At 38.3% G+C, this 24,037-nt stretch overlaps 1 protein-coding gene across 5 annotated transcripts in view; it reads left to right on the top strand.

Moving 5' to 3' along the window:
* LOC127964621 (E3 ubiquitin-protein ligase ubr3) overlaps window positions 1-24,037 on the top strand; it is a 52,759-nt gene that overhangs the window by 13,658 nt on the left and 15,064 nt on the right. For 2 of the 5 annotated variants that reach the window (XR_008155089.1, XM_052564875.1), the window contains exons 11-31: window positions 1,112-1,198; window positions 1,281-1,346; window positions 1,437-1,526; window positions 2,045-2,173; window positions 3,299-3,351; window positions 3,429-3,562; window positions 3,793-3,878; window positions 4,500-4,641; window positions 5,441-5,537; window positions 8,126-8,267; window positions 8,413-8,517; window positions 9,769-9,963; window positions 10,039-10,071; window positions 11,501-11,946; window positions 13,794-13,882; window positions 17,736-17,885; window positions 19,409-19,542; window positions 20,081-20,191; window positions 20,389-20,625; window positions 20,881-21,017; window positions 22,792-22,877. Coding sequence is in view for 4 of the 5 variants with exons in the window: in XM_052564875.1 (XP_052420835.1) it covers window positions 1,112-1,198; window positions 1,281-1,346; window positions 1,437-1,526; window positions 2,045-2,173; window positions 3,299-3,351; window positions 3,429-3,562; window positions 3,793-3,878; window positions 4,500-4,641; window positions 5,441-5,537; window positions 8,126-8,267; window positions 8,413-8,517; window positions 9,769-9,963; window positions 10,039-10,071; window positions 11,501-11,946; window positions 13,794-13,882; window positions 17,736-17,885; window positions 19,409-19,542; window positions 20,081-20,191; window positions 20,389-20,625; window positions 20,881-21,017; window positions 22,792-22,877 (2,749 nt within the window). In the remaining variant the exon portion in view is untranslated. The remainder of the gene's footprint in view (window positions 1-1,111; window positions 1,199-1,280; window positions 1,347-1,436; window positions 1,527-2,044; window positions 2,174-3,298; window positions 3,352-3,428; window positions 3,563-3,792; window positions 3,879-4,499; window positions 4,642-5,440; window positions 5,538-8,125; window positions 8,268-8,412; window positions 8,518-9,768; window positions 9,964-10,038; window positions 10,072-11,500; window positions 11,947-13,793; window positions 13,883-17,735; window positions 17,886-19,408; window positions 19,543-20,080; window positions 20,192-20,388; window positions 20,626-20,880; window positions 21,018-22,791; window positions 22,878-24,037) is intronic. The other 3 variants (XM_052564877.1, XM_052564878.1, XM_052564876.1) reach the window with 3 other exon arrangements.

The following is a 24,037-nucleotide window of genomic DNA, read 5'->3' as shown; positions in this document are numbered from 1 at the left end:
CCACAACAATCCTTTCTATTAACAGTATTTAGAAAAGAGTAAGAATTAAAAATATAAGAAGCTATAGCAATATAAATGACAAGGCAAAACTAATTAATTTAGGCTAAAACTAAAATGAAACCAGCGTTGGGTCTCTCATTCGACACAAAATCAAATGTTTCCGTATTTGCGATGTATTTGAATGCCAAATTATTATTTATATACTTCACTCGCTCTCCAATATCCACGTAAACAAATGTTTTGGATAACATCACGGCGGTACGGTGATAACATTTAACGGCAGACATTTTACTACCGTATTTTACGGACTATAAGTCAATTTTTTTTCATAGTTTGGCTGGTCCTGCGACTTATTTAGCTAAATTAATTTAACATGAACCGAGAGAAATGAACATTACCATCTACAACCGCTATATATATATATATATATCTCTATCTCGATCTATCTTTATGATGTGATATGATGAACTTGTGAATCCTCATGTTCTGTTGTTTGCTGCTTGTTTGCTAATTTGCGCATGTAAAATTAATTCCTGGGAAACAAATGTTGGTATTTTTAACTGGTTGCAGACACTTATCCTTTCTAATTTAATTCAGTTTCCACACCAGCTAACGGTTAACAATCAATTAAGGAGCATCGGTTGTCGGTTAGGAAAAATAACCGAAATGAGCCTCCCTAGATGCCACCTTACTGGGACAATAAAGCCCTCCACAACACCTGACCATACCTGATACTTCATTTTCAACTTCTCTGATGTGATTTGAAAAGGGAGGAAAAAGACTCGGGTCAGTCGTGTCAAAGTGACTGCGACACACGTTTTACCCTCTGCTCCACGGGATCTGTCGACTGTCTTTTGTAATGTTGACTAGCCGAATCACATGCTGATGGGAATAGCCTCTGCCAACAAGGCGGCCTATTTGTACTTAGTGTAAATAGACACCCCGTTAAATAAAAATATACCACTACTGTTCTGTCTAGTGCAGGTTTACAGTAATAAAACAATGCTGTAGCAGTGCAGTGAAATTAATAATGGTGTTGTGTGAACAGCACCTTGTTAGTAGAGCTCTTAAAGAGACTTGTGTGTGAACTAAACCTCTTGTGTTTTATCAGGAAACCCAAGAGTACACGAAGACAGTGGTGCGGTACTGTCTGGAAACCCTCCAGATGTGGTTTGATGCCATTGGGTTTGTAGATGAGGTACGGTCTTGATGTTTACGCTGTTAGATTGTCTTGATCGATGTGGAACCGGCGAGTAACCCCCTCCGTGTCTCTGTCACAGCCTGCCCTCAACCAGCTGACCTTTCACTTACCGCTCCACAGATACTACGCCATGTTCCTCAGCAAGGTGATCAACCCGGGATCTAGTGATCTTTCAATTGGGTCTGTTTGAAGCCTTTTTTTTCTTGAAACTATTGTGTTTTTCGTTGTTTTGTAGGGAGTGAAGTGTCAAGGTCTGGATTTAGACAGTTTGCTTCCTGATCAGGAGATGCTTATGAAGATCATGGTCCACCCTCTTCAGATACAGGTAATACACAATGAAGGTGAATAAGAGATTAATAAGAGAAGAATGATTCTTCTGCTGTCCAGACTACAAATATCTCATAAAAGGAGCCGATATGACTGCAGTTGAATAAAATAGGACAGTTTCTACATTTAAAAATAATTAAATATTGAACACTATTCAGTTTGTTTTTAAAAGTTGCTAAATAAAACAAAACAGGAAATTGTCATTTTTCATTTGTTCCAGTTTAAAAAATAAAACGGTTTAAAACATTTTGGTTTATGATGTAATAGTGCGCTTCTGATTTGGATCAAATTCGTGTGCAAGGCTTCATTTTGCCGGTCGGTGTATTAATGCGGCTGAAGCAGAGGACATTGTGTTGTGTAAGATTGCAGCCGTTTGTCATAAATCTTCTCTGATGTCTCGTGTTTCACGTCTGGCATTGACCGTGTTATGGAGCTAATGCCACAGCGTGTGATAAGCAGGCCATGTGTTGATCTCTCTCTGTGTGTGTGTGTGTGTGCGTGTGTGTGTGTGTGCAGGCTAGCCTGTCTGAGATCCACAGTAACATGTGGGTGAGAAACGGGCTGCAGATTAAAGGTCAGGCCATGACTTATGTCCAGTCTCACTTCTGTAACTCCATGATTGACCCGGACATCTACCTCCTGCAGGTAACACGCTGACACCCTCGCGCTCGCTCGCTCACCTCACACTTCTGTGCTGAAATAGGGGTTCATCCAGGGGCCAGAATTATTGATTTTATGTTGATTATTTGGCACATCATTCAATTATTTTGATGTAATCAATTGGCAGCCCTAATTTATTATTTGTACCACTTTGTTCATAAGTCAAAGCCGTTTTGCCGCCTTTGATTTTGCTTTTTTTTTTTTATATAAAACCAAATGCAAAGGTCAGTTTCACTTACAGCATCAAAACATAAATATTTACAATAAATATTAATATTTTTATAGACAACATGATTGTTTCTCATGTTTCCATTTCCATGGCTTGATAATGTGAGGAATATTCCTTCTTTTTCCTATAATCTTTCTTTGTTAATTTTCCCTTGAGGTAAAAGTTGTTTCTGAGGCACACCGGAGACGGCAGCACATTTTCTTCAGTAGACCGTTTTTTTGATGATCATTTCTGTCCAGTCCGCTCGTTTTATCACGTTTAGCCATGGCAGCAGATGTGCATCACATTTCTAATTTGAGGCTGTATTACATCGATTCTGGCACCCAACATCACATCAAGATGATATTTTAAGTCCTTTTTTAAGCAGATTCCCCTTTGCTTTTCTGCCTCAGCTGACCTTAGTTACCTGTGAATGGCCTGGGCATGTGCCACTCAACAAAACAACAGGCCAATCAGAAGAGAGGCTCATGAATATTAATTAGATCGGCTAAAATCAGCCTGTTCTTAGTAGACCTCCTGAGAAAGAAGCTGTGAAAATATAATGAGATGGTTTCCGGTAATTATACCGCAAATATATATTCTTCAGGACATCAAAACCTAAAATAAAACTCTAGAAAAGTGTACAGTTTGGGATCTTTAATGCAGTCTTTATAGATGTATAATTATCTTCAAGAATCTGCTGAAACGCATCTCTTTCATCTTTATCTAACTCTAGCACTTTCTATTCTAATTCTATTCTTATGCCCCTTTTAGAATTACACTCGATTCATTTACTAACATCTTGCTTTCTTTAAATGTACTATACATTGAACAATGTTCCACAATTCCTCTGGCATTAATGAGAGTAGCATGGCTTATTTGGGTCTGTTTGTGTTCTTCAGGTGTGTGCGTCCAGACTGGATCCAGATTACTTCATCTCCTCTGTGTTTGAGAGGTGCGTCTCCGTCTCTGTCTTGGTTTGTGTGCTCACACTCAGTGATGGCTGCTGAAAGCGATGTTTTTCTCCGTCAGGTTCAAGGTGGTGGACTTGCTGACGATGGCGTCTCAGCATCAGAACGCAGTGCTGGACTCGGAGCAGGAGAGACCCATGCTGGAGGGAGCGCTCACCTTCCTGGTCATCCTCAGCAGTCTCCGAGTACACTTAGGTGCACAGCTTCTCACAGCATCTCTAATACACTGCTCCTGAATCTTAGGCTTCAGGAATATGACTGAATGCCATTACATTCACTTATATCTGGTTCTATATAAGAGCTGTTAAATATAATGGGACTCACTCCTGCGAGCGGACTCTCTCGTCATACAGCGTGATGGCACGAGCTTGTCTTGTGTGTTTTGATATTAACTCCTGTCTTTCTCTCTCCGTGTGTCATCGCAGGAATGTCTGATGATGAGATTTTGAGAGCCGAGATGGTGTCGCAGCTGTGTATGAATGACCGTACCCACAGTTCCCTGCTGGATCTTGTATCCTTTCATCATGAAAACACGTACTCACAGAAGCTCTGCTTTGATTGTGTTTTTGCAAGCACTGGTACATCTTGTCATCAGATTGTACTTGGTTTTGTATCATGAGATTCACATACCCCTAGACCCCCACCCCCCTTCCAAAAAGAGGCACTTTATCAAAATTAAGCACAAAATCATGTGTGACCCTGGAGCACAAAACTAGTCAGGTTGCATGGGTATGTTTGTAGCAATAGCCAAAAAAGCATGGGGCAAGTATGGGGGCAAAATTATAAAAAAAAAAAAAAAAAAAAATCTGTGCAGCTTTCATATTAATTATAAATCTCGATTTCAAAAAATGTACCCTTATGACTGGTTTCATTGTCCAGTTTCGTTGTGTAATAGTTGTGGTTAAAAGGGTTCATCATCTGTTTGATTAAGTGTATTTTGTGACTAACTGCATTATTTTTACTGTACATTCCTGCCATTGTCACCACTTACAACCTACTGCTAAATATAATGCAGAAACCTGCCGTTTTTTGTATTGGTATCGTGAAAAGAGAATTGAATGGAGTTGAACCTCTTCTAATATTTCGAAGACATTAGCTGGGGTTTGATGCTTGTCCTTGACTGCGGCTGTAGATCCCGGAAAACCCCAACCCTAAGAGCGGTGTGGTGCCGGGCAGCTGTAGTTTTGAGGAGATGCTGGCTGCTGTCGCTGATTTTAAAGCCCCGGTGTTTGAGCCTGGAGGATCCATGCAGCAGGGCATGTACACCCCTAAAGGTGACGCACCTTATCCCTTGAGATGTTGTGTGTAGCTCTCATTACCTGCAGATGGCGCTGTGACTCTATGATTGCGCTGTTGGACACATTTCTCTGCATTAGGACAGAAGCATCTGCTCTCTAGCAATAAGTTGGCTCTTTGTTTCTGTTGCCTGTTACAGAACGTGACCAAACAGATTTCTGTACTTTTAAAATTCAGCTCTAATTGATATTTATTAAGATTTAAAAAATACAAAAATTCTGAAGAAGTCTATTAAGCTCACCAAGGTTGCATTTGAAGAAAAAGTCATTATAAAATATTTTAATATTTTCAAATATTATTCAAATTTAAATTAACGTTTTGTTATAATATTATATATTTTTTAAAAAGTCTATTTTAAAAATATTATTCATTCCTGCATTTTTTTTTTATTTTTTTTTTTTTATTGATGATCCAGTCTTCAATGTCACATGATCAATCAGAAATTGTTCTTTTATGCTGATTAGACAAATAAATAGTGTTTATTGACATGTTTTTCATCTGTCCAGTCACTGTAACTAATGACACGAGTTTAGGTAACACACCAACTACATATCAGGATATTTCATGTCTGATCCATTCATTCAATCAATGTAATCAAGAGTTATACAGTGTTTAAACCAGAAGTCATTTTCCCAAACATGTTTTTATCTAGAACTATGACTGTATTGTGGTCTGAGCTTATTGCTGTGCTCTCTCCACATGGTGGCAGACTGAGGCTGTTTCAAAACTAACTAACACTGTGTTTATTCCGTGTGTGTGTGTGTGTGTGTGTTCCAGCGGAGGTCTGGGAGAAAGAGTTTGACCCTATAATGGTGATTCTACGCACAGTGTACCGCAGAGACGTGCAGTCGGCCATGGATCGATACGGAGCATTGTGAGTCTCTGAAGACCTCCTCATTTTAACATTCACTTTATTATTTAAACGCTATGCACCATAGGTCTGTGTCACTGATTTCTTAATGTATAGCTTATAAATGCACGCAAATCCGGCACAGTTTATACAAATGTGTATTCTATTGGGGCAGAGATTTTCCTGTGACTAGACAAGACATAAATGGACTATAGTTGGCAGTCGCTAAGGAGGAAATGAGACTAGGAATAGTTTAATCTAGTAATGCTGGTAAACCACTGCTGTGGAGCATTCAGTCTCTGAGATGTGCTCATTGATCATCCTGGACCCAAACCGAGGAGAAGACCTTGAGTTTGAGGGTCGCTCTGGGATGGAGGGAATTATCTTCAGGGTCACTACTTCTCTTGTTCTGAGGTGTTCGTGGAGGGACTTGCTCCTGAAATGGGTTTTCCCAATTAGAGTCATGTCACGGAGAATCAATGCATCACACCTCAAATACAGATTCCCTCTCCAACCCCAGCCTTTACACACACTACATCACTTCCTGTGTATCTCAGCCACCTCAGGATGTTCCATATGTATGGCAGTAAAAGATGACTCCAAAACATGAGTTTTTATTCTACTGAATAGTCCTCTTCTTATTTATTTGACTTATTTCACTTTTATTTCATATTTAGTTATTTTATTTGATATATTTTACATATTTAGCCATACAAGTTTTTATTTTTTTAAATCAACGTAAAACTGAAACTCATAATACTTTCCCCCATGTCATTCCACTTTATTGCACAGAACTTAATTTCTAAACTTATTTGTATTGTTTTCGTTGTATGTATGGATTACTTGGATTGTTACCGAGATCTGGTGAAAATTTTATGTCAACAGCACCTTTAGAAATATATTTACAGAGAAAAATGGTGATATGTTCAAAACTTATTTTACCTGCTGTGTGTATGTGTTTATATTTATTCATTTATTTCTTTTAAATGCACAAATATAGAATGTTGGAAAAAAGATAAGCGTGTCTTATATGAGAGTGAACCACCAGTAGGTGGCAGCAATTCTTAATGAGTGAGTCATTGAGTCATTCATTCAAACGATTCAGACTGATTCATTCAAGGATGAAACAAATGGCTTTATGAGCGGGCCACTGACCAGTTGCGCGACAATTTTACTGTGATCTTTGTTTTGAACTTTTTTCGTTCAATTTGAACTACTTGTTTGAACTCTTGCATAAAATCAATTTCAAATTCGCCATTGTGGTTTTCAGGGAAAACTTCTGTCTCTTGGTCACATTGTGTTGCTTAACTAGGCTATTTACTACAAATATGAAAACTAGGTTACATTTTTACCGCAGTATGTTTCATCTTTGTGCAGTTGTTCTCCACAAAACCCCTCAACTGGAGCGACCTTTTCACTGTTGATTATCCATTATCAGTTACCGTTTAAACCTAATAAAATAATCAGAATCATTCTTGCCGAAATGTAAATTTTAATCTGATTAGTCGAATTCTTTCACTTGCCCCTTCAAAAAATCAGTTTATCCACACAAGCATTAATGTGGAGCTCTGTTACTGTAGGCTTTATGAGATTCATGTGGTAATGTAAAGCCCTGGCATTAACATTCATCTTTAGCATGCATGGCATTAGTAATGACTGCTGAAATAGAAGTTATTTTTCTGTGTCATCTGTACTTTAAAAGCGTATTCAGCAGCCTGGTTAAATTATAGTTTTGCAATGTCTGCAAAATCAACAAGAAATGCGCAAGTGTTAGAAAGAAAGATGTCATGTACTGTAAGTGGTTTGTCAGTTTGTGAATATGTTTCGGTTGTGCTTGTGTCCGGCTGCTGGATGATGGATTACCTGTCAAGAGGACTAAATATTTAGTATCCCTTGTTCCTTTCGATGCTAATGGAGTCAGTGATGTCTTTAAAACAGGGCAGCTCACGTTTTGTTTGCAGTTTGAATTGTGTCAGCTGCATTCATGTCCTCCATAACATCAGCTGTGCATTGTAACGTGGTTTATACACGTCTGTACTTTAACAATACATGATTTACTGGAATCTTTCATTTACAAAGTGTGTCATACTTCATCCTTAAACACAAGATGGATCAAAAGCCCAAACATATTGGGAATGTGCTGGTCAACCTTTTCCATATAATGGAAAGTGAATGCAGACTTTTAGTTGTAAGTTGACAAAAGCAAATTCACTTGATTTTATCTCCACAGTAGTTTTTAATAAAGGTTGGCGTCAGTGTAAAATATTGATGTTACTGTTGATGTCCCCAAATATTTGACATCTACTGAAAAGTTCAGCGAGTAAGACCTTAAATCTGGGTCTTTTCCTCACACAAGCTGTTGTATGACTTCAGAAGACAAGCTATGGACAAGGTTTATAATTTATTTAAAAAAAAATAATAAAAATGATGCTAGAATGGTTATTTTGGTGTGATATCTTAATGTTGCGTTTCAGGATTACGCTTAAATACCCCAAATTATTTGTTTTCTATTTCTATTTTTTTTTTTTTTTTTTACATATTAGTATGGAAACTATGCTAAAGTAATTTGCATTGTTTAATGATTGTCTAATAAGTACTTTTGCCGTTTGTAGTTTGAAACAGTCAGGCGTTCAAACGGGGAACCCCTGGCCGCCCTATAAGGAGAGGACCCCTCTGCACCCCTGCTATAAAGGACTGGTGCGCCTTCTGCACTGCAAAACCCTGCATATAGTCATCTTTACACTGCTTTACAAGGTGAAGCTTATCCTGGAATAAAACCTGTGTGTGTGTGGGGGGGGGGGGGGTTCATTTTAAATGCAGATGTCTGGCCATCTAGAAGCAGCAAATACATGGTTTTCCCATTGTCTCTTCACCCCGTTAACATGCTTATGTTGTTTAGATCTGGATGGATCATCAGAACATGTCTGAACATGTGTTGTGTATGGTGCTCTACCTGATAGAACTTGGTCTTGATAATCAGGTCCAGGATGACAAAGTGGAAGAGGTAAGCTTTCTTTTCCTAAAAGAGACTGGTCTAGTCTCAGAGTCGTTTAGCACGTACTTCATTATTGCCAGTACTTCATCTGTAAATTGGACAGTGCTGGAACTCAAAGGGCACAGCGACCTCAGGTTCCTGAACACGCAATGATCACATCCTTAAAATAACACGCGGCTTGCTGTGGTGCTTACAGGCCTCACTTTCAAATAATTTATGTGGTCTACATATGGTGGCAATAATTACAAATAACTTTTGGCTACCGGCATTAATCTACAAATTACACAATCACACAAATATTATATTTAAAATTTAAAACGCAACATTTGAGTAAAGCATTACTGGATGTTCTTGCCAGTGTTTTAACATCTCTAGACAATTTAATAAACATTTATTTTATGATTACATATTTAGCTGCTTGCATCTTACCATGCACTTGATTGGCAATCAAATCAAAACAAATAATTTTGACGTACAGACTGCAGCTCATTATGTTATTATTTTATAGCAAAGCTGATTTATAATTTCAAACTAGAGGACGACTGATTGTGGATTTTAGGAATAATGATAGCTAGTTTGGACCACACTGGCCGTTACCGATTAATCAACCAATAGTTTTTACGATGAAAACTGCAATAGTGCTATACTATTTAAAAACCCCTTTGAACCATACTTTGCAAATAAAAAGAAAGTAATGATAAATATCACCTTAATAAATTACCTTTATTTATAATATTAATTCTTTAATATTATAAATGGATCATTGAAACATCTACACAAAGGCCTTAGCATTAAAATAGTTTCGTATGGATATTGTTTGTATTTTCTTAGACTTTATTTGCTTTTTTTTTTTAGAAAACCTAATGACCATTAAATCCAAATAATGCACATTGACATGGATTTTTGCCAATTCCAGCTGACGATTATCGGTGCCGATTAATCGGTCGACCTCTTTTACAAACAGTGGGCTAAAACAAATACAGCATACCTGGAATAATTTTTTTAAAAAGCTTTAAGTTCCAATCTGTTTGCATTGGGTTTCGATTTCCCTGGAAACAAAGTTGTGTCCTAACACACTCAACTGAGCCAGCACACTGTACTTACTCTATCAGCACTTAACTAGTTGAATCAGTGTTAGTCCAGAACAGAACACCTTCTGACTTGATTATTAGTGGCAGCTGAAAGCCCAAGCATTAGTTAAGGATGCCAGACTGGTGTTTTGTCCGTCTCGCGGAGATGTTTTTTCCTGCTCTGTGGTAGGAGCCCTGTATTGAGGAGCACTGCCATGACAGCTGGTTCCCGGGCACCAGTCTGCTGTCTAACCTCCATCACGTCATCAACTTCGTGCGGGTCCGAGTGCCAGAGACGGCACCTGAGGTGGAGAGGAAGAGAGAGAGGGAGAGAGAACGAGAAACTCCAGCCAGCACCAGCTCTGAGAGCAGCAGCTTCGGACAGGTGAGCCGCACTCTCTCTCAGGTGTGAGCGTCGTCTGACTGTCACAGAGCTCATCACATCACTCTCGTTTCACAGAGTTCCCGAAGGCTGACGGGAAATTGGAGAGAGGTAGAAGGATTTGGGAATGTGGTGTGAAATGATCTCTAGAGTTCAGTTTGGATTGGTTTGCACTCGTTTTGTTATTCATAGACCAGCTCGTTTCTTGTCATTAATATTTCCAATAATTATTCTGACACAAGTGGGTCTGTGACAAATAAGCTTGTCTGAGATTCTGAAAAAGGGAAGAAAATAAATTGCTTAAATTATATGCCAATATTTTACAAATGTAATGTTTGCAACAAAAAAAAAACAAAAAAAAAAAACTTTTAATTAAATGTCAGATGTTGTAAACAAGTAACAATTTTAATACATCACCGTGAGTATCTGATGGATGATTTTAAACATTTAAGTTATCTTCAATTACAAATAATGACATTTTAATAATGGATATTACAGTTGTTGCTTAAAATATTAAAATAAGAATATGACCGCTTCACTACTTTTTAATAAAAGAATTAAGTTTTGACGAGTAACTAGGGACACTCAGTTCAAAAGACTTGGATCAGTAATATCTTTATTTTTTATTTTTTTCCTTACTAAATAATTATTTTATGCTCATCCAGGCTGCATTTATTTGATCAAAAATACAGAAAAAAAAACAATAAAAAAAATAACATTTCTATTTTAATATACTTTAAAATATGTTTTAATCCCTTTGTGGCAAAGCAGATTTTTCATTTTCACTTGTCTTGTGTAGATTTTTTTTAACAATTAATAATGTGTTTGTCATTTAAAGAGATTTATTCAAGTATTTGGTTATCTAAAGAAATTGCACACAGATCCAGAATCACTAAATTTAATCGGATGTCATTGACCCAATTGCAAATAAATGTACAGGAAATGGAGCACTGGTCATAATGTACTTCTAGTTTTTCTGAGATTGTGTGTGTTTCTGTGCATTGTAAACTGTTCCAGTTTTCTCCTGCTTGGTTTGTTTGATGTGTTCAGAAATGTCAGAAATGTGTTTGCCAGAGATGAGTTATGAGAGGTAGTTTTCTTTAACTGCATGCGTGATGTATAGTGATCTAATGAGTCTTGAGCCCAGCGGTCAGCGGTTCACTGCTCATCGTTAAATATCCACCCGCTTCAGTGAGACCAGCATACTAATTAAACACACTGACACCTCCCATAAGAGTCAGTACTCAATATGTGCAAAGGAGTTGATTTCAGAATATGTTCTTCAATTGTGGGTCAGAAATTACATTTAAAATGGAAAGGTTTTTATGAGCAATGTCCGTCAGTAACCTTCACCTTATTACTTCTACTGCCCATTCTGATTTTTAATATTTATCTGGCCCTTGCTAAGACCATGCATTAAAATGATTCAACAGCCGGACTAATAATAGCATGTGTATTCCTTGCTGTGAGCGACTGACCAAGCACATTTCTCCTCAGCGCGTGAGCTGTCTGTGACCGTGTGTCTGTGGTCTCTCCTCAGAACCTGCGTGAAGCTCAGGTGTTCAGTCTAGTGGCGGAGCGCAGAAGGAAGTTCCAGGAGATCATAAACCGCAGTAACCACGAGGCCAGTCAGGCGGTGCGGCCCAAGTCCTCGTCCTCTCGCTCGCTGCCGCCCGGCTCGCCTCCGCAGCTGGTGACCGAGATCCTGGAGATCGGTGAGAGCATGCTGTCTCTCCTGGTCAAGCTGCACCAGAAACTGTCTGGCAAGCAGAACTCTCTGTCTCTGAGCTGGCTGGCCGAGGCGGATCCGGCCCATCATCCGCACGGAGATGGGTTAACAGCCATCGAAAGGATCCTGGCCAAAGCTGCCGCCCGGAGCCGGCACAGCAAGAGGTGCCTCCAGGAGATCTGTGGGAAGGTGTGTCCACCCATACCGCCCAAAAAGAACAGTCCTGGAGATAAGAAGAGCATGGACAAGGAAGAGAGGTGTGTGTGTGTGTGTGTGTGTGTGTGTGTGTGTGTGTGTGTGTGTGTGCGCTCCCAAAAATATCATTTCTGACCACAAAACCAGTCAATAAGGGTCAACTTTTCGAAATTGAGATGTATACATCATCTGAAAGTTGAGTAAATAATCTTTCCATTGATGTATGTTTGTTAGGAGGACATTATTTGGCCGAGATACAACCATTTGAAAATCTGAAATCTGAGGATGCCAAAAAAAAAATAAATCTAATCATTGAGGAAAATCACCTTTAAAGTTGAGTTGTCCAAAAGAAGTCCTTAGTAATGCAATTACTAATCAACAATATAGTTTTGATGTATTTACAGCAGGAAGATATCGTCACGGTAAATTAACTTTACATAATATCCTAATGATTTTTTTGCATAAAAGAAAAACCTATATTTTTTGACCTATACAATGTATTTTGGGCTATTGCTTCAAATATACCCCAGCTTAAGACTGGTCTTTTGCTCCAGAATCACATATGTATATATTTTTCACCCATACTCGAAGTGTCAGAATTAATTAAACATGTTGCCTGCAAACCCAACCCACTATACAGTAGTGTGCATGTTGTCTGGACTAGGTTCCCATAAAGCATTATTGGAGGACTTTGCTCATTTGTTTGTCCCTGACATTGTCAGCGGGAAACTCTTGAAGCGTGTACTTCCTGTCTGTATTAGTTTATGCCCCTCTATAATGTGTCTGTTCCTCCCATCCAAATAACAAAGGAGAGAGACTGACAATGACACAAGGCTCTCATCTAATCAAGGTTGCCTGTATGCTGGCAGTGGACAGAATTTGTTGTATTGAACTGATTATTAGGGTCAATGGTATTCTCACATGTTAGAGTAATGTTGGAGGGACAAACAGACAGACAAACTATGAGTGTTGGTGCACATTTTCTGAGGCAGAGAATTATACAGGCTTTTCTTCAATGAACAAATGGTTTTCTGTAGGGGGTGAAAAATGTATTTAATGTGATTGCAGTGCACTGCATTGGATTCTACATCTGACTTTTTTTTTCTTCATCTCGATTTCTCTGTGGTCCATGTATAAGCCCAATCCTTTGTCACAAATAAAGGGAATTTTTTTTTTTTTTTTTTTTTTTGGAATAAAAGAATATGCGAGGCTAGAAGAAAATACAAGTTTAGTGGCTTTCTGCCAAAATGCAGCTTCGTCACGGTACAGCTTGTTACGCAAATGTGACTGGAGTCTTAAGTTTCTGGGAATATTTGTAGCAAAAGCCAATAAAACATTGTATGGGGGAAAATGAGAGACTTTTTTTTTTTTATGCCAAAAACCATTATTTAAAGGTGATTATCTCAGTATTTAGATTTGTTTGCACCCTCAGATTGCAAATTTTCAAATAGTTGCATCTCAGCCAAATATTGTCCTCCTAACAAACCATATATCATCTGCATCTGAAGTTGTGTTTCGTTATATTTACAAAGACTCTTCAGAGGTGGCATTTATCCATTTACACAGCAAGTTGTTAACGGATTGGGTTTGTTTATGAACTCTTTTATAAAATCAGTATCACTTATGCAATCGTGAAATAACAAGAAATTGAAATTACCATATATCAACCAGAATTTCAACTGGTCCATCCCTAACTAATGAGCATTTCCATTGGACTTAATGATCGACCATTTTCAAAATCCATCCAAATCCATCCTTCAAACAGTCACCGACTGTAGTCAGGTTATCATCACATGTCAACATTTCAAAACCATTTGACTGTAACCCATCATTCATAGCTTTTGAAAATAAACCTTTCATAATTAACAGTTAATAATGAGGCAAATCATTTCTGTTTTGACATCTGCAGGCGTCAAAGGGCCAGAGAGAGACAGCAGAAGCTGCTGGCGGAGTTTGCCTCCAGGCAGAAGAGCTTCATGGAGACTGCCATGGATGTTGGTGAGCTTGAACACGAGTTGAAGTTGTTTGCTGACCTTTATTAAACACGTCTGATGAGTCTCTCCAGCGGTTAATTAGCAGATGATCAGTTTGATGTTGATTTTAGATTTTCATTCTGACGTTTGTCTGAACTGAAGACTTGGACATGTGATGTTTTCACCTTATCTTTGAGTCTGTCTGTGACTGTATGTATGTATTTGAGATGTGCAAAACCCGACTCGTGTGTGGGGGGGCATTTAAATGAGATTTGTTCTTGCAATGAAAAATAGCCAAGCAACATAACTGACTGCAGACATCTTGAGAAACCTTTTTAATGTGTGGAATTTAGAATTTCCGTTTTTGCCTCAAATAACACTTACAGAACGCACAGAAATGAAAAAGGGATGTATGGACTTATCTAACTCTGGGGGATAATGTGAATAAGCTAAAGTCCCAAAAAGTCGGAGTGTTCCTTTTAGTTTCAGTTAGTCTGTTTAAATGTATCAAAATTGTAAAATTTAAAAGGCTAATTAAAAGGTTAATTAAAATAGATTATAGTGAAAGCACTGCATTTTAATGTATTAATGAATATTATTGTAGCTTCATGTATGGGGATTAAGTGAATAGCAAATCTCGATTTAGACAAATTTGTGTACACTTCTGGTTTTAATGATATGCTCTCTACTGTAGTGTTCTTAACTCTTACGTCCATTACTACACCGTTTCGCACGTAGATTAGAGGACGAGGTAAAGGTGCAGAAGTCCTTGAAGGCTGAAGCTGTGGGCTGTAATCTTACTCTCTTGAAGGAAGGTGACTCTAATTGCCTCCGTTCTGCCCTTCACACTGTGTGTGTGTGTGTGTGTGTGTGTGTGTGTGAGATTCTCAGGGGCCGTACTACTGCGTGTTGGTCCCCGAGATCAGAAGAAAATTCAGTGACACCACGTTTAAGACATGAGTGATGAAGGTTTAATATAAGCCTTACTAAAATATCTCTGTACAGTCAATATCATATCCTACACATGACCCCCCCCCCCCCCACCCATGTACTGTGTATGGGATGATTTACAAGATTCTCTTTCGAGATTGTAGCTACTAGGGTTATTTGAGATCGTCAAAACTTTAGTACCAATTGTAATATGTTAAAGAAATGTATAGTGGTCGACCGATATATCGGCAAGGCAGAAATTTGGCATTCTTTAAGAAACAAGAAATCAATATTGTCAGCCCAGCAATAGCATCCACACAGCTGACATGTTTAGCTGTTGTAGTTTATCCACGTTGTGTGCACAAAATACATTGACACAATCATTGTACCATTGGAGAAACATTAATTAAATGTTACCGTTTCAGTCAATGATTTTTGGCCCTCCAAAACCAAAAATTTACCTCCTGCCGATTGTTTCGGTGGCTGAAATTTCTGTGTGTCACACATTTTTTTTGAAAAAAAGTATATCTGATCTTTTTAGAGAAACAGGATTTGTCTTGTTCGCCTGAAGTCAACAACCAATGCTAAACTTATGTTGAGATTTGACTGAAATATTAGCTTCAGATGCTGACATTGAGCAGTGTCTGTATTATAGATGTAATCTCACGCCTGCGATTGTCAGAATAAAACATTCTCCTGAGCTCTGATGTACAGGCTCCATTTGTTTTCCAGATTTGAATCAAAGGTCACTTTGGACAGGAATATTTCCACTGGAATTCTGAGATAAATTGGGCCAGCATTTCGAGCATCTGTGCATATGGTAATGAATCTCAGAGCAGAACTGGATGACTTCTCTTAACCGTGAAAGCACCGTCAACACTGAATACTGTAAAAGGGGTATGAGGTTCATAAATTAAAACCAGTTCTAATTTAAGAGAACTTGAGAGCCAAAATATTATCTCGCATAGTCACTACCTTTGTTATCTACATGAAGCTTTACGAAGTCGACTTTCATGTGCTTGCTTTCTTTTGGAAAGTAATATTAGGTGAGAAAAGAAATTCTCCATCGGTGTTTTCATGAGTTTACCTACTTTCAGGGGAACACAAAAGCATTCAAATATATAATGTTCAATTTGTTTCTTGCTGAAAATAAGAATTACCCATTAACCATTTTGACATTTATTATAGGCTTCAGCTGCCCTTTTGCTACCCCCAGGAACACATTGATTTGAAATGAATCTTTTTAATAATTTTAGGTTAGTTTAGTAAGGTGTAGGATAATAATTCAATGTCCTAAATCTCTCAGAGTTCAAACTTTGCTTTTTATCGCTATGAAAACGTCTCCTGTGTTAAGCTGTTTTTTTTTTTTTTCTGCTTAATAGCTTTGTCTTAATTACTTTATTTATTGGTAATCTAGTGGTCTGCTTCATTAAACTTGTTCACTGTATGATGAGAGCTTGACTGAGGTGTGTATTAAGGCTGGAGATTGAACTGTACATCTGGGCAATGGCTTTTGTGTTTTTGATGAACAAGTACTTCTGGATTTAAAAAAAAAAAAACAGGTAGATGGATTTGAATGAAATTATGGTTGAATTCAACAAGAAGTAGTTTCACCCTCATGATATTTGAGATTTTGACCTGTTTTACTGTGTATAAATGTCATGAATTGTCCGCCCATGAGGACTAGTTGTCACAGTGTTGAGATCCAGGCAGACCGCCTCGGGCAAACACGGTCACATTAACTCCCCAGAACAAACGTTTCATTTCCACATACACTTCTGTCTCTGTCTGAGCACCTACAGCTATAAATCAATCAAACACATGGTGACATTTACAAAGCCTCTATTTGCTCTGATATTGAACATGTTCTTTAACATTTAGGAGTAATTTAGAAAAGGTAATTAATCCCCAAGAATATGTCAGTCAGGAATAGTGCATATCAGCAGTGTTTGACCGGGAATGCTACTTTTAAAGCTATGTAAATATGAGTAACTATTATGCAATACGTCCCTAATTTCTTTCTTTTCACTGGTGAAATGTAACAAAGTAATAATACTTTGCTCTTTTGTTGGAAATATCTGTACTTCTCTTGAGTTTTTATATTTTTGTCATTATCTTTATCTAAATACACAGTTGTCATGATGAAATCACTAAGTTTTAGGTACATGTTTTAGGATACTGTGTTTAGATCCTGACCTTCACAGATAGCAGAATGATCTGCTCATTTTGCACATGCCGTACAAAAACAGGGTTTACACACTACATTAGCTTCGTTGTTACTGTGTTTAATGCATGACCGCATTAACCTCCATTTAAATGTTTGTTAATTTAACCAGGAGAGGGCAAAAAATAATTCAAATCCACATTATATAACTAATTAAGTTTTGCCAATCTACCGCACTCAGAATTCATGTGCATTTATTGGATTTTACACCCGTCTTCTCTCACTCTCATGCTTGGCTTCTCTCCGTTTTGGTTTTGTGTAAAACCCTTAGAAAAAAGTACTGTGAGACCATGGTGCAGTGGGATGCCACGGTAGTGAATGATATGTTATTGATCACCTAGGGAAAGAGGTCCAGATTGATCTTCATTGTTGCTTTAAAATCTAGTGATTGGTCTTGATTTGATTGAACAGATTGGTTATACAATACTTTTCATTATCAAATTAAATTATCTGAACTCAGTCTTTCAGTATTCAACTTGGTGAGGAGGAATGCACAGAATTTGCTCGAAATGCAGCTTAATTTTGCTGCCTGTATTTTGGAACAGCCTTCAGACCTTTGGTGCCTTCAAATGCTGTAGATTATTTTTGGGCAGCTCTGTAGTTGCCCTTTTTTTTTTTTCTTTTTTTTTTAAGAGAACTCATGGGATCTACCAGTCTCAGATGTGCTCTATATAATCCTATTTGTTTGTTATCTGACGGTGTTGTTTGGTGTTGTGTTTAACAGAGTCCCCTGAAACGGATGCAGTGATGGACATGGGCTCTGCAGAAGCTCTGGACTCAGAGGTTCTCTATGACTGTGTGATCTGTGGTCAAAGCGGCCCGTCTACTGAAGACAGACCCACAGGACTGGTGGTACTGCTGCAGGCCTCATCAGGTATCACGCGTCTTTTAGTATTAACAATTAGGGCTGCACGATGTGTCGTCTAGGCATCGATATCGCGATGTACGAATCCAGAATAGTCACATTGCAGGATGTGCGATGTAGGCTGTCGTAGTTGATCCGTTATTCATTAACTGTATGGGCCAGCTGCTTCCCGACCCTTGACCAATGTGATTCGCAGAGAGAGAGAGAGAGACGATATGATATATCGCAATATATATCCCTGAAAAATAAAATATCGCAATGTCATTTTTTCCCAATATCGTGCAGTCCTATTAACAATGTATCGGTGTTTATCTCACCAGTGGTCTCTGAAGCCGGTCGCACACCGGACAAGAAGCGCAGCACTGTGTCATGTCTTTGCATTGTTTTGAGTCATTGCCAGGCTCAGCCGGTATGTGTACTCTTATAGAAAACAATGGACAAATTCCAAACACCCTTGAAGGGCACTTCGGGAAGGGGACGCCATTTGTAGGGACTTTCCAAACGAAAGTGAACGACTGAATCTCTTCAGTAAGGACACTTCCAGAAGTCCGTTAGCGAAGGGAACGTAATGGTCATTTCACATTTACATTACATTTAGTCATTTAGCAGACGCCTGTATCCAAATGAGGACAATGGAAGCTATCAAAAACAACAAAAGAGCAATGATATATTAGTGCTATAACAAGTCTCAGTTAGCTTAAACGCAGTACACGTAGCATGGAAGTGATTTCCGTTTGTGATCATGTGATCTTCACACAGGAGATTGAGCAATGCATTTTGAAGCAAAGTTGAGGTTGATGCTCACTTACGTTTGGAGTTCGCCCAATGTGTTCAAATTTTAAAGACTGGGTGTGATGCGAAGCTGTATTAAACGTACCGGACATCATCTTTGTGTTTTTGTTTGTGTTAAATTAAGTTTAGTTTCTGCTCTATTCTAGGTCTGTAACAGGCAGTTAGACGAGCGTTACAGCTTTCCATCTGCAGGTGGCAGATTGCAGTGATCCAGATCACTGGAGCTCTTTAACTCTACATTAACCCACCCACGACTTTAAATCCACCCACTTTGCACTACTTGTTTTAACAACAGTGTTTAATTGCTTCATTAATCAAGCATTGTGGACTCTTAGCAGGTAGTTTTCTCCCACCACAGTCCTGTGATAAAATTAACCTTCTGTTTTATGAACACTCACTGGTCTATGATTGGTCTGATTTGTGACTTTAGTATTCTTGAAATTCCTCAAGGTCAAGACGGTAATTTTAGCTGTGTTTGTAGCAATCTTGTTTGACCCTATAGAGCTTAAATCTTGAAGATTTGATGGACTAACAGGATGCTGATTTACTCTATTTTTAATTTGTATTGCTGAGTGTTTGGTATGGTGGGATTTGGAGGCAGTGTGACGTGCATTACAGTTTTGACTTGGACATGGTACTTCATTATAGGATGCAAATGGAGAATGTCATAAATGTGATGATGGCAGCTAATTAGCATATGATTGGCATTTCTAAAGCGCGTGTATGTGTGTGTATTTCAGTGTTGGGGCACCGCTGTCGTAGTGACACACCAAAGCGATTGCCTACTACTGATGAGGAACATATCTACCCCGTGGACACATGTGGAGCGGCCCATGATGTTAGGCTGACCCTTATGCAGCGCTACTTTAAAGATGTATGTACCACATATAAACACTCTTTCTAAAACATTAGTTTTTTAATTGAAGCATATAAATACAATATGACTGTCTAAGCATACAGTTTCATTTGGGTTACGTATATACTTTAATAACTCAATAAACCACAAGGGGCCAATGCATTACAGTGATATTACCATGGCTAAGGGTTGTTAATCACGTAGTAAAATCACTGTCTTGGGTGTCTTATTGCTTTTATAAAATTAGCAATTACAATAAACAATTATTCTGCAAGGTAATGGAGCTCATTATCCCCACTGCAGATAGTTTACAGCTGTGTGCATGTAAAAATGTGTGGATATACAAGCTATTTTACAGCAGCGTAAAACATTTGTATTGTATATTATTATAGTATTGCATACCTTATCATCCTCACCTTGCAAACTAAAGCTTTATTTTCATTAGAGTTCAGTACATCAAGAGTTTAATACAATCAAAATGTAATGTTATCTCTTTTATTAGCTCATGAATGATGTTAGTTTTTTTTTTTTCTCTCTCTAATGCTTAATTTCCCAGAGTTCATGTCTGCAGTCTGTGTCTATTGGCTGGGATGGGGGTGTGTATGTGCAGACGTGCGGTCACACTCTGCATATAGACTGTCACAAGTCCTACATGGAGTCCTTACGGGTAAGAATTCATCAGCTGTTCATACTGAAGACGATACTGTAAAGAGTTATAACTTATCAAGTGACTTTCAGTTTTTAGAGGATCAGACTTGGAGATTATATAACGGATCATATCAAACAGATAGCATTACATCTATTTTTAAGAATGAGTCATCTGTTAAACCTCATTAAATGAACAGTGTTTGTTTGTTTCTTCAGAACGACCAGGTCCTTCAGGGGTTTTCTGTGGATAAAGGTGAGTTCACCTGTCCGCTGTGTCGTCAGTTCGCCAACAGTGTTTTGCCCTGTCGTCCTGGCCGTGGGATGGAGACGGGCGCCTGGCACACTCCCAGTAACAAGAGCATGTCCACACTGGTGAGGGAAGTCGAGGACCTTCAGGAGCAGCTGGGCATTTTCCCAGTAAGCGCCAGCCTAAAGCAGAGAGATCCTATACTGGTATTTATTAGAGCGCTCTCCCCTCCCCTCTTTTCTGTTTTGTGCATCTCATCCCTCCATCCTGATTCAGAGTAAGAACTGGTGTGCCACTCACCTCCATGTGATCCTTCACGCCCCGCCGAACGTTGCTGTGGTTTAACATCTCATAACTCAAGATAGTATCATAGACTTGCATGTCAGGCCATTAAACTCTGCTCTGAAAAACAGAGAAGCCTTCACGGAGTGACTGACTTTTTAACTTTTTTCCCCTCCCAGGCGGAGTCAAATCTGAGTAAAGAGATGGAATCTGTTATAAAGGACATTAAAAACACCACGCAGAAAAAATACATGGATTATGGGAAGAACCCAGGGTCACCTGACAATGACTTCCTGTTCATGTACTCTGTGGCCAGGTAAGAAAGAGCCATGAAATGCATTTTTTATTGATAGGCCTAAACTTGAATTTTTGTCATTATGTGTGCCATTAGAAGGAAGCTCAATCTGTTTCGTTAGTAGCTGTTTCCTGGAGGAATTGTGTTGCTTGTGAAATGCATGTTAATTCATCATTGACAAAAGGCATATTGACTATATTTACCTGCTCGTATAGTTTGTCCACATGGGTTTATTAAACATTATCTGCTTTTTCGATAAGGTCGACCAATACTGAATTTTACCGATAGCTAGGTTGGACAAAACTGGCGATACAGATTAATTAACCAATAGTTTATAAAATGGATACTGAACAAAAACTAAAATAGTCCTTTATTTATAAAATAAAATAAAAAAACAACAACTAAACCATACTAATAGTAGTAGTAATAATGAAAACAACAGTAAGGGGCGGTTCACATATCGCGCCTAAAAAAGCGTGGAAAACGCTAGGCGCGCCATTTTCTCCTCCTTTCCAAAGCGCTCGGGCATAAGAGCACCTGAGGCGTCTGTCTTTGCTAAGCAACCATGACGCTCTCTCTCCATGAAGGTGCGGAAATTTCAGCAAAGGATAAATGGATTTGCAGCTCTAAAAATCGCTTGCAGTAGCTCTGCTACTAAATTTATTTCAAAATTGCCATCAATATACAGCTATGGTCACCTGTTCCTTCATCTCGGCTGAGCTTTCAATGTTGTTACGGGAAAGGATGAAGCTGAATGTTTAGTTCTTGTCACATGACCCGTGGTGCGCTTGCGGCATTCTGAAAAGTTGATATGTTTTTAACTTGATGCGGTGCGGCCGCTTCCATTATGAGCGCGCATACCGCGCACCTACATTGGAAATAACGAACTTGTGCGCGCAAAAGACGCGATATGTGAACGGCCCCTAATAGTACATTTTGAAATTACCACACACTAATAGGGCCCTATGAAATCAGTAGAATTTTTTTCCTAGATTCCATTTTATGGAAATATATGTTTATACATGTTTAATGTTTCTGGACTATTTAATTTTTTTCCATTTTAATTTTTCTCCACTTATTTTTAATAGTTAAATTAAAATGTATTAATTATGAAGCAAGTCTAATTAATTAAAATCATGAAAATTTTTTATTTTTTTCTCACCATATTTATTTTTATTGTCATCAAATTCTGTTTTAGCATGTCTAATTATTTGAACGAATTTATGTAATTTCTTTTTTTAATGGATTTTGCCAATTGTTCCAGCAATCAACTGTTGTTGCCTATTAATCGGTCAACCTCTACTTTTTTTTTGTTCTTTGAATCATTCCTTCATTTGTTTATTTGTTCAAAAATTCCATTATTTTGTTTGTTTCAATTTACTTTTCAGCTTGTGCTCTCCTCTTTGTTCTTTGCATCTTTCAATCTGTGTTAATCTTTTTTGTTTTTGTTTTTTTGGTCATTTTTGGCTTTTGTTATCTTCTAATTATTGTTTGTATTTTTTTTTGTATTTGTTTGTTTGTGACTGGTTTGTTATTTTATTTCTTTGTGGTTTTGTCTGTCTTTCCCTTCCCTCCCCTCCTAAATATATTTATACCTTATTGGCTTAAGGTAAAAATGTTACTGGATCATTGGACCGGTTGATCATTTCCTGCTTAGCTGATATGGTCCACATACTGACCCTCTCTCTCTCTCTCTCTCTCTCTCTCTCTCTCTCTCTCTCTCTTTTTCTCTCTCTCTCTCTCTCTCTCTCTCTCTCTCTCTCTCTCTCTCTCTCTCTCTCTCTCTCTCTCTCAGGACTAATCTGGAGTTAGAGTTGGTCCATCGTGGGGGGAATCTGTGCAGTGGAGGGGCCAGTGCTGCTGCCAAACGCTCCTGTCTCAGTGAGTGCCTCTCTTTTTCGCTCTCCCTCTTTCAGTTTTTTTGTGTATATAAATAGTAGGGTACTATAGTCTTTCATACTTGTTTAAATGCAAGAAATATAAGAAACACATTATTTAATGCGTTTTACTTTTGCATTACTTCTAGATTGATTTTAAGTTGCTCAAGCAAGTGGCAAAACATTTCATCTACTTTCCTTACATTATCACAAACTTACCAGTGACAGAAACAGTCAGCTCTACTGCCTTTTCTTCTGCATTTAAATCTTTATTACAAGCAATCCTGCGGTTTATAAAGGAATTTTTTTTCCTACCTCCATGAGTACCATCTATTATCGCTTTTATCTAAAAGTCCTATTTTCCTTTAAACTTAGCCAAAACCTATAACCTGTGCGTTGACTATGAAACACGGTAGACTTTAATTATATGCATTTGTGGTCTAATTACTACATTTTCGCTTCACTCCTTGTTCATATTTACTGGAAACAATGTGCTATCACTTTAATTTGGTGTGTGACCTGAATGCACTGCCAACGAAGTAATGTGAACCTGACGTTATGTGTGCGCTGTGAGTGTGCATGAGTGCACAGGAGAGCTTGCTAGCGTTGAATAGTTCAATCTCTGGCAAGAATTAAAAAGACATGCGATTTATAAACTTTAGTGACAAGGGGACTTTTGTCCATGATTCATGTGTGAGGCAATATGATGCATTAAGGATGATGCTGATGGACACGGGGAGAATATCGAGACTGATGTTGGTGCGTTTTTGCAGTCCAGTCCAGACCAGTCAATCAACACACATCCAAACACTGGCTCTGTATAAATAAGTGTGTGTGCAGTCTTTGAGCTCTTGTGAAAAAATCCCCATGCTCAAGCACAGCTGAAGAGATTTCACACTCCAGCAATGCAGCCATTTTCTGAGCTACATTAAACACACATCCACCGAGAGGGCCAGATTTACTCAGTCTCAGTACATTAGAGATCAGATCGGCAAGGGAACAAGAAAACTGAAAGTATGGACAAAGAAAGAGAAAGTGCATGGCACTTGTGACCAGAGTGGTTGCTAGGATGCCATTGTTTTTTTTGGTTTTGATTTGTTTTTTATGATTTTGTTGTTTTTCAAAATTGTTATGCAGTATCAATTCCGTTTTATTTCAGTTTAT

Source organism: Carassius gibelio, chromosome B9 (genome assembly GCF_023724105.1).
Source record: "Carassius gibelio isolate Cgi1373 ecotype wild population from Czech Republic chromosome B9, carGib1.2-hapl.c, whole genome shotgun sequence".
NCBI classification, from domain to species: Eukaryota; Metazoa; Chordata; class Actinopteri; order Cypriniformes; family Cyprinidae; genus Carassius; species Carassius gibelio.
The sequence above is the reverse complement of the archived record's forward strand: the minus strand, read 5'-3'. Positions and strand labels throughout refer to the sequence as shown.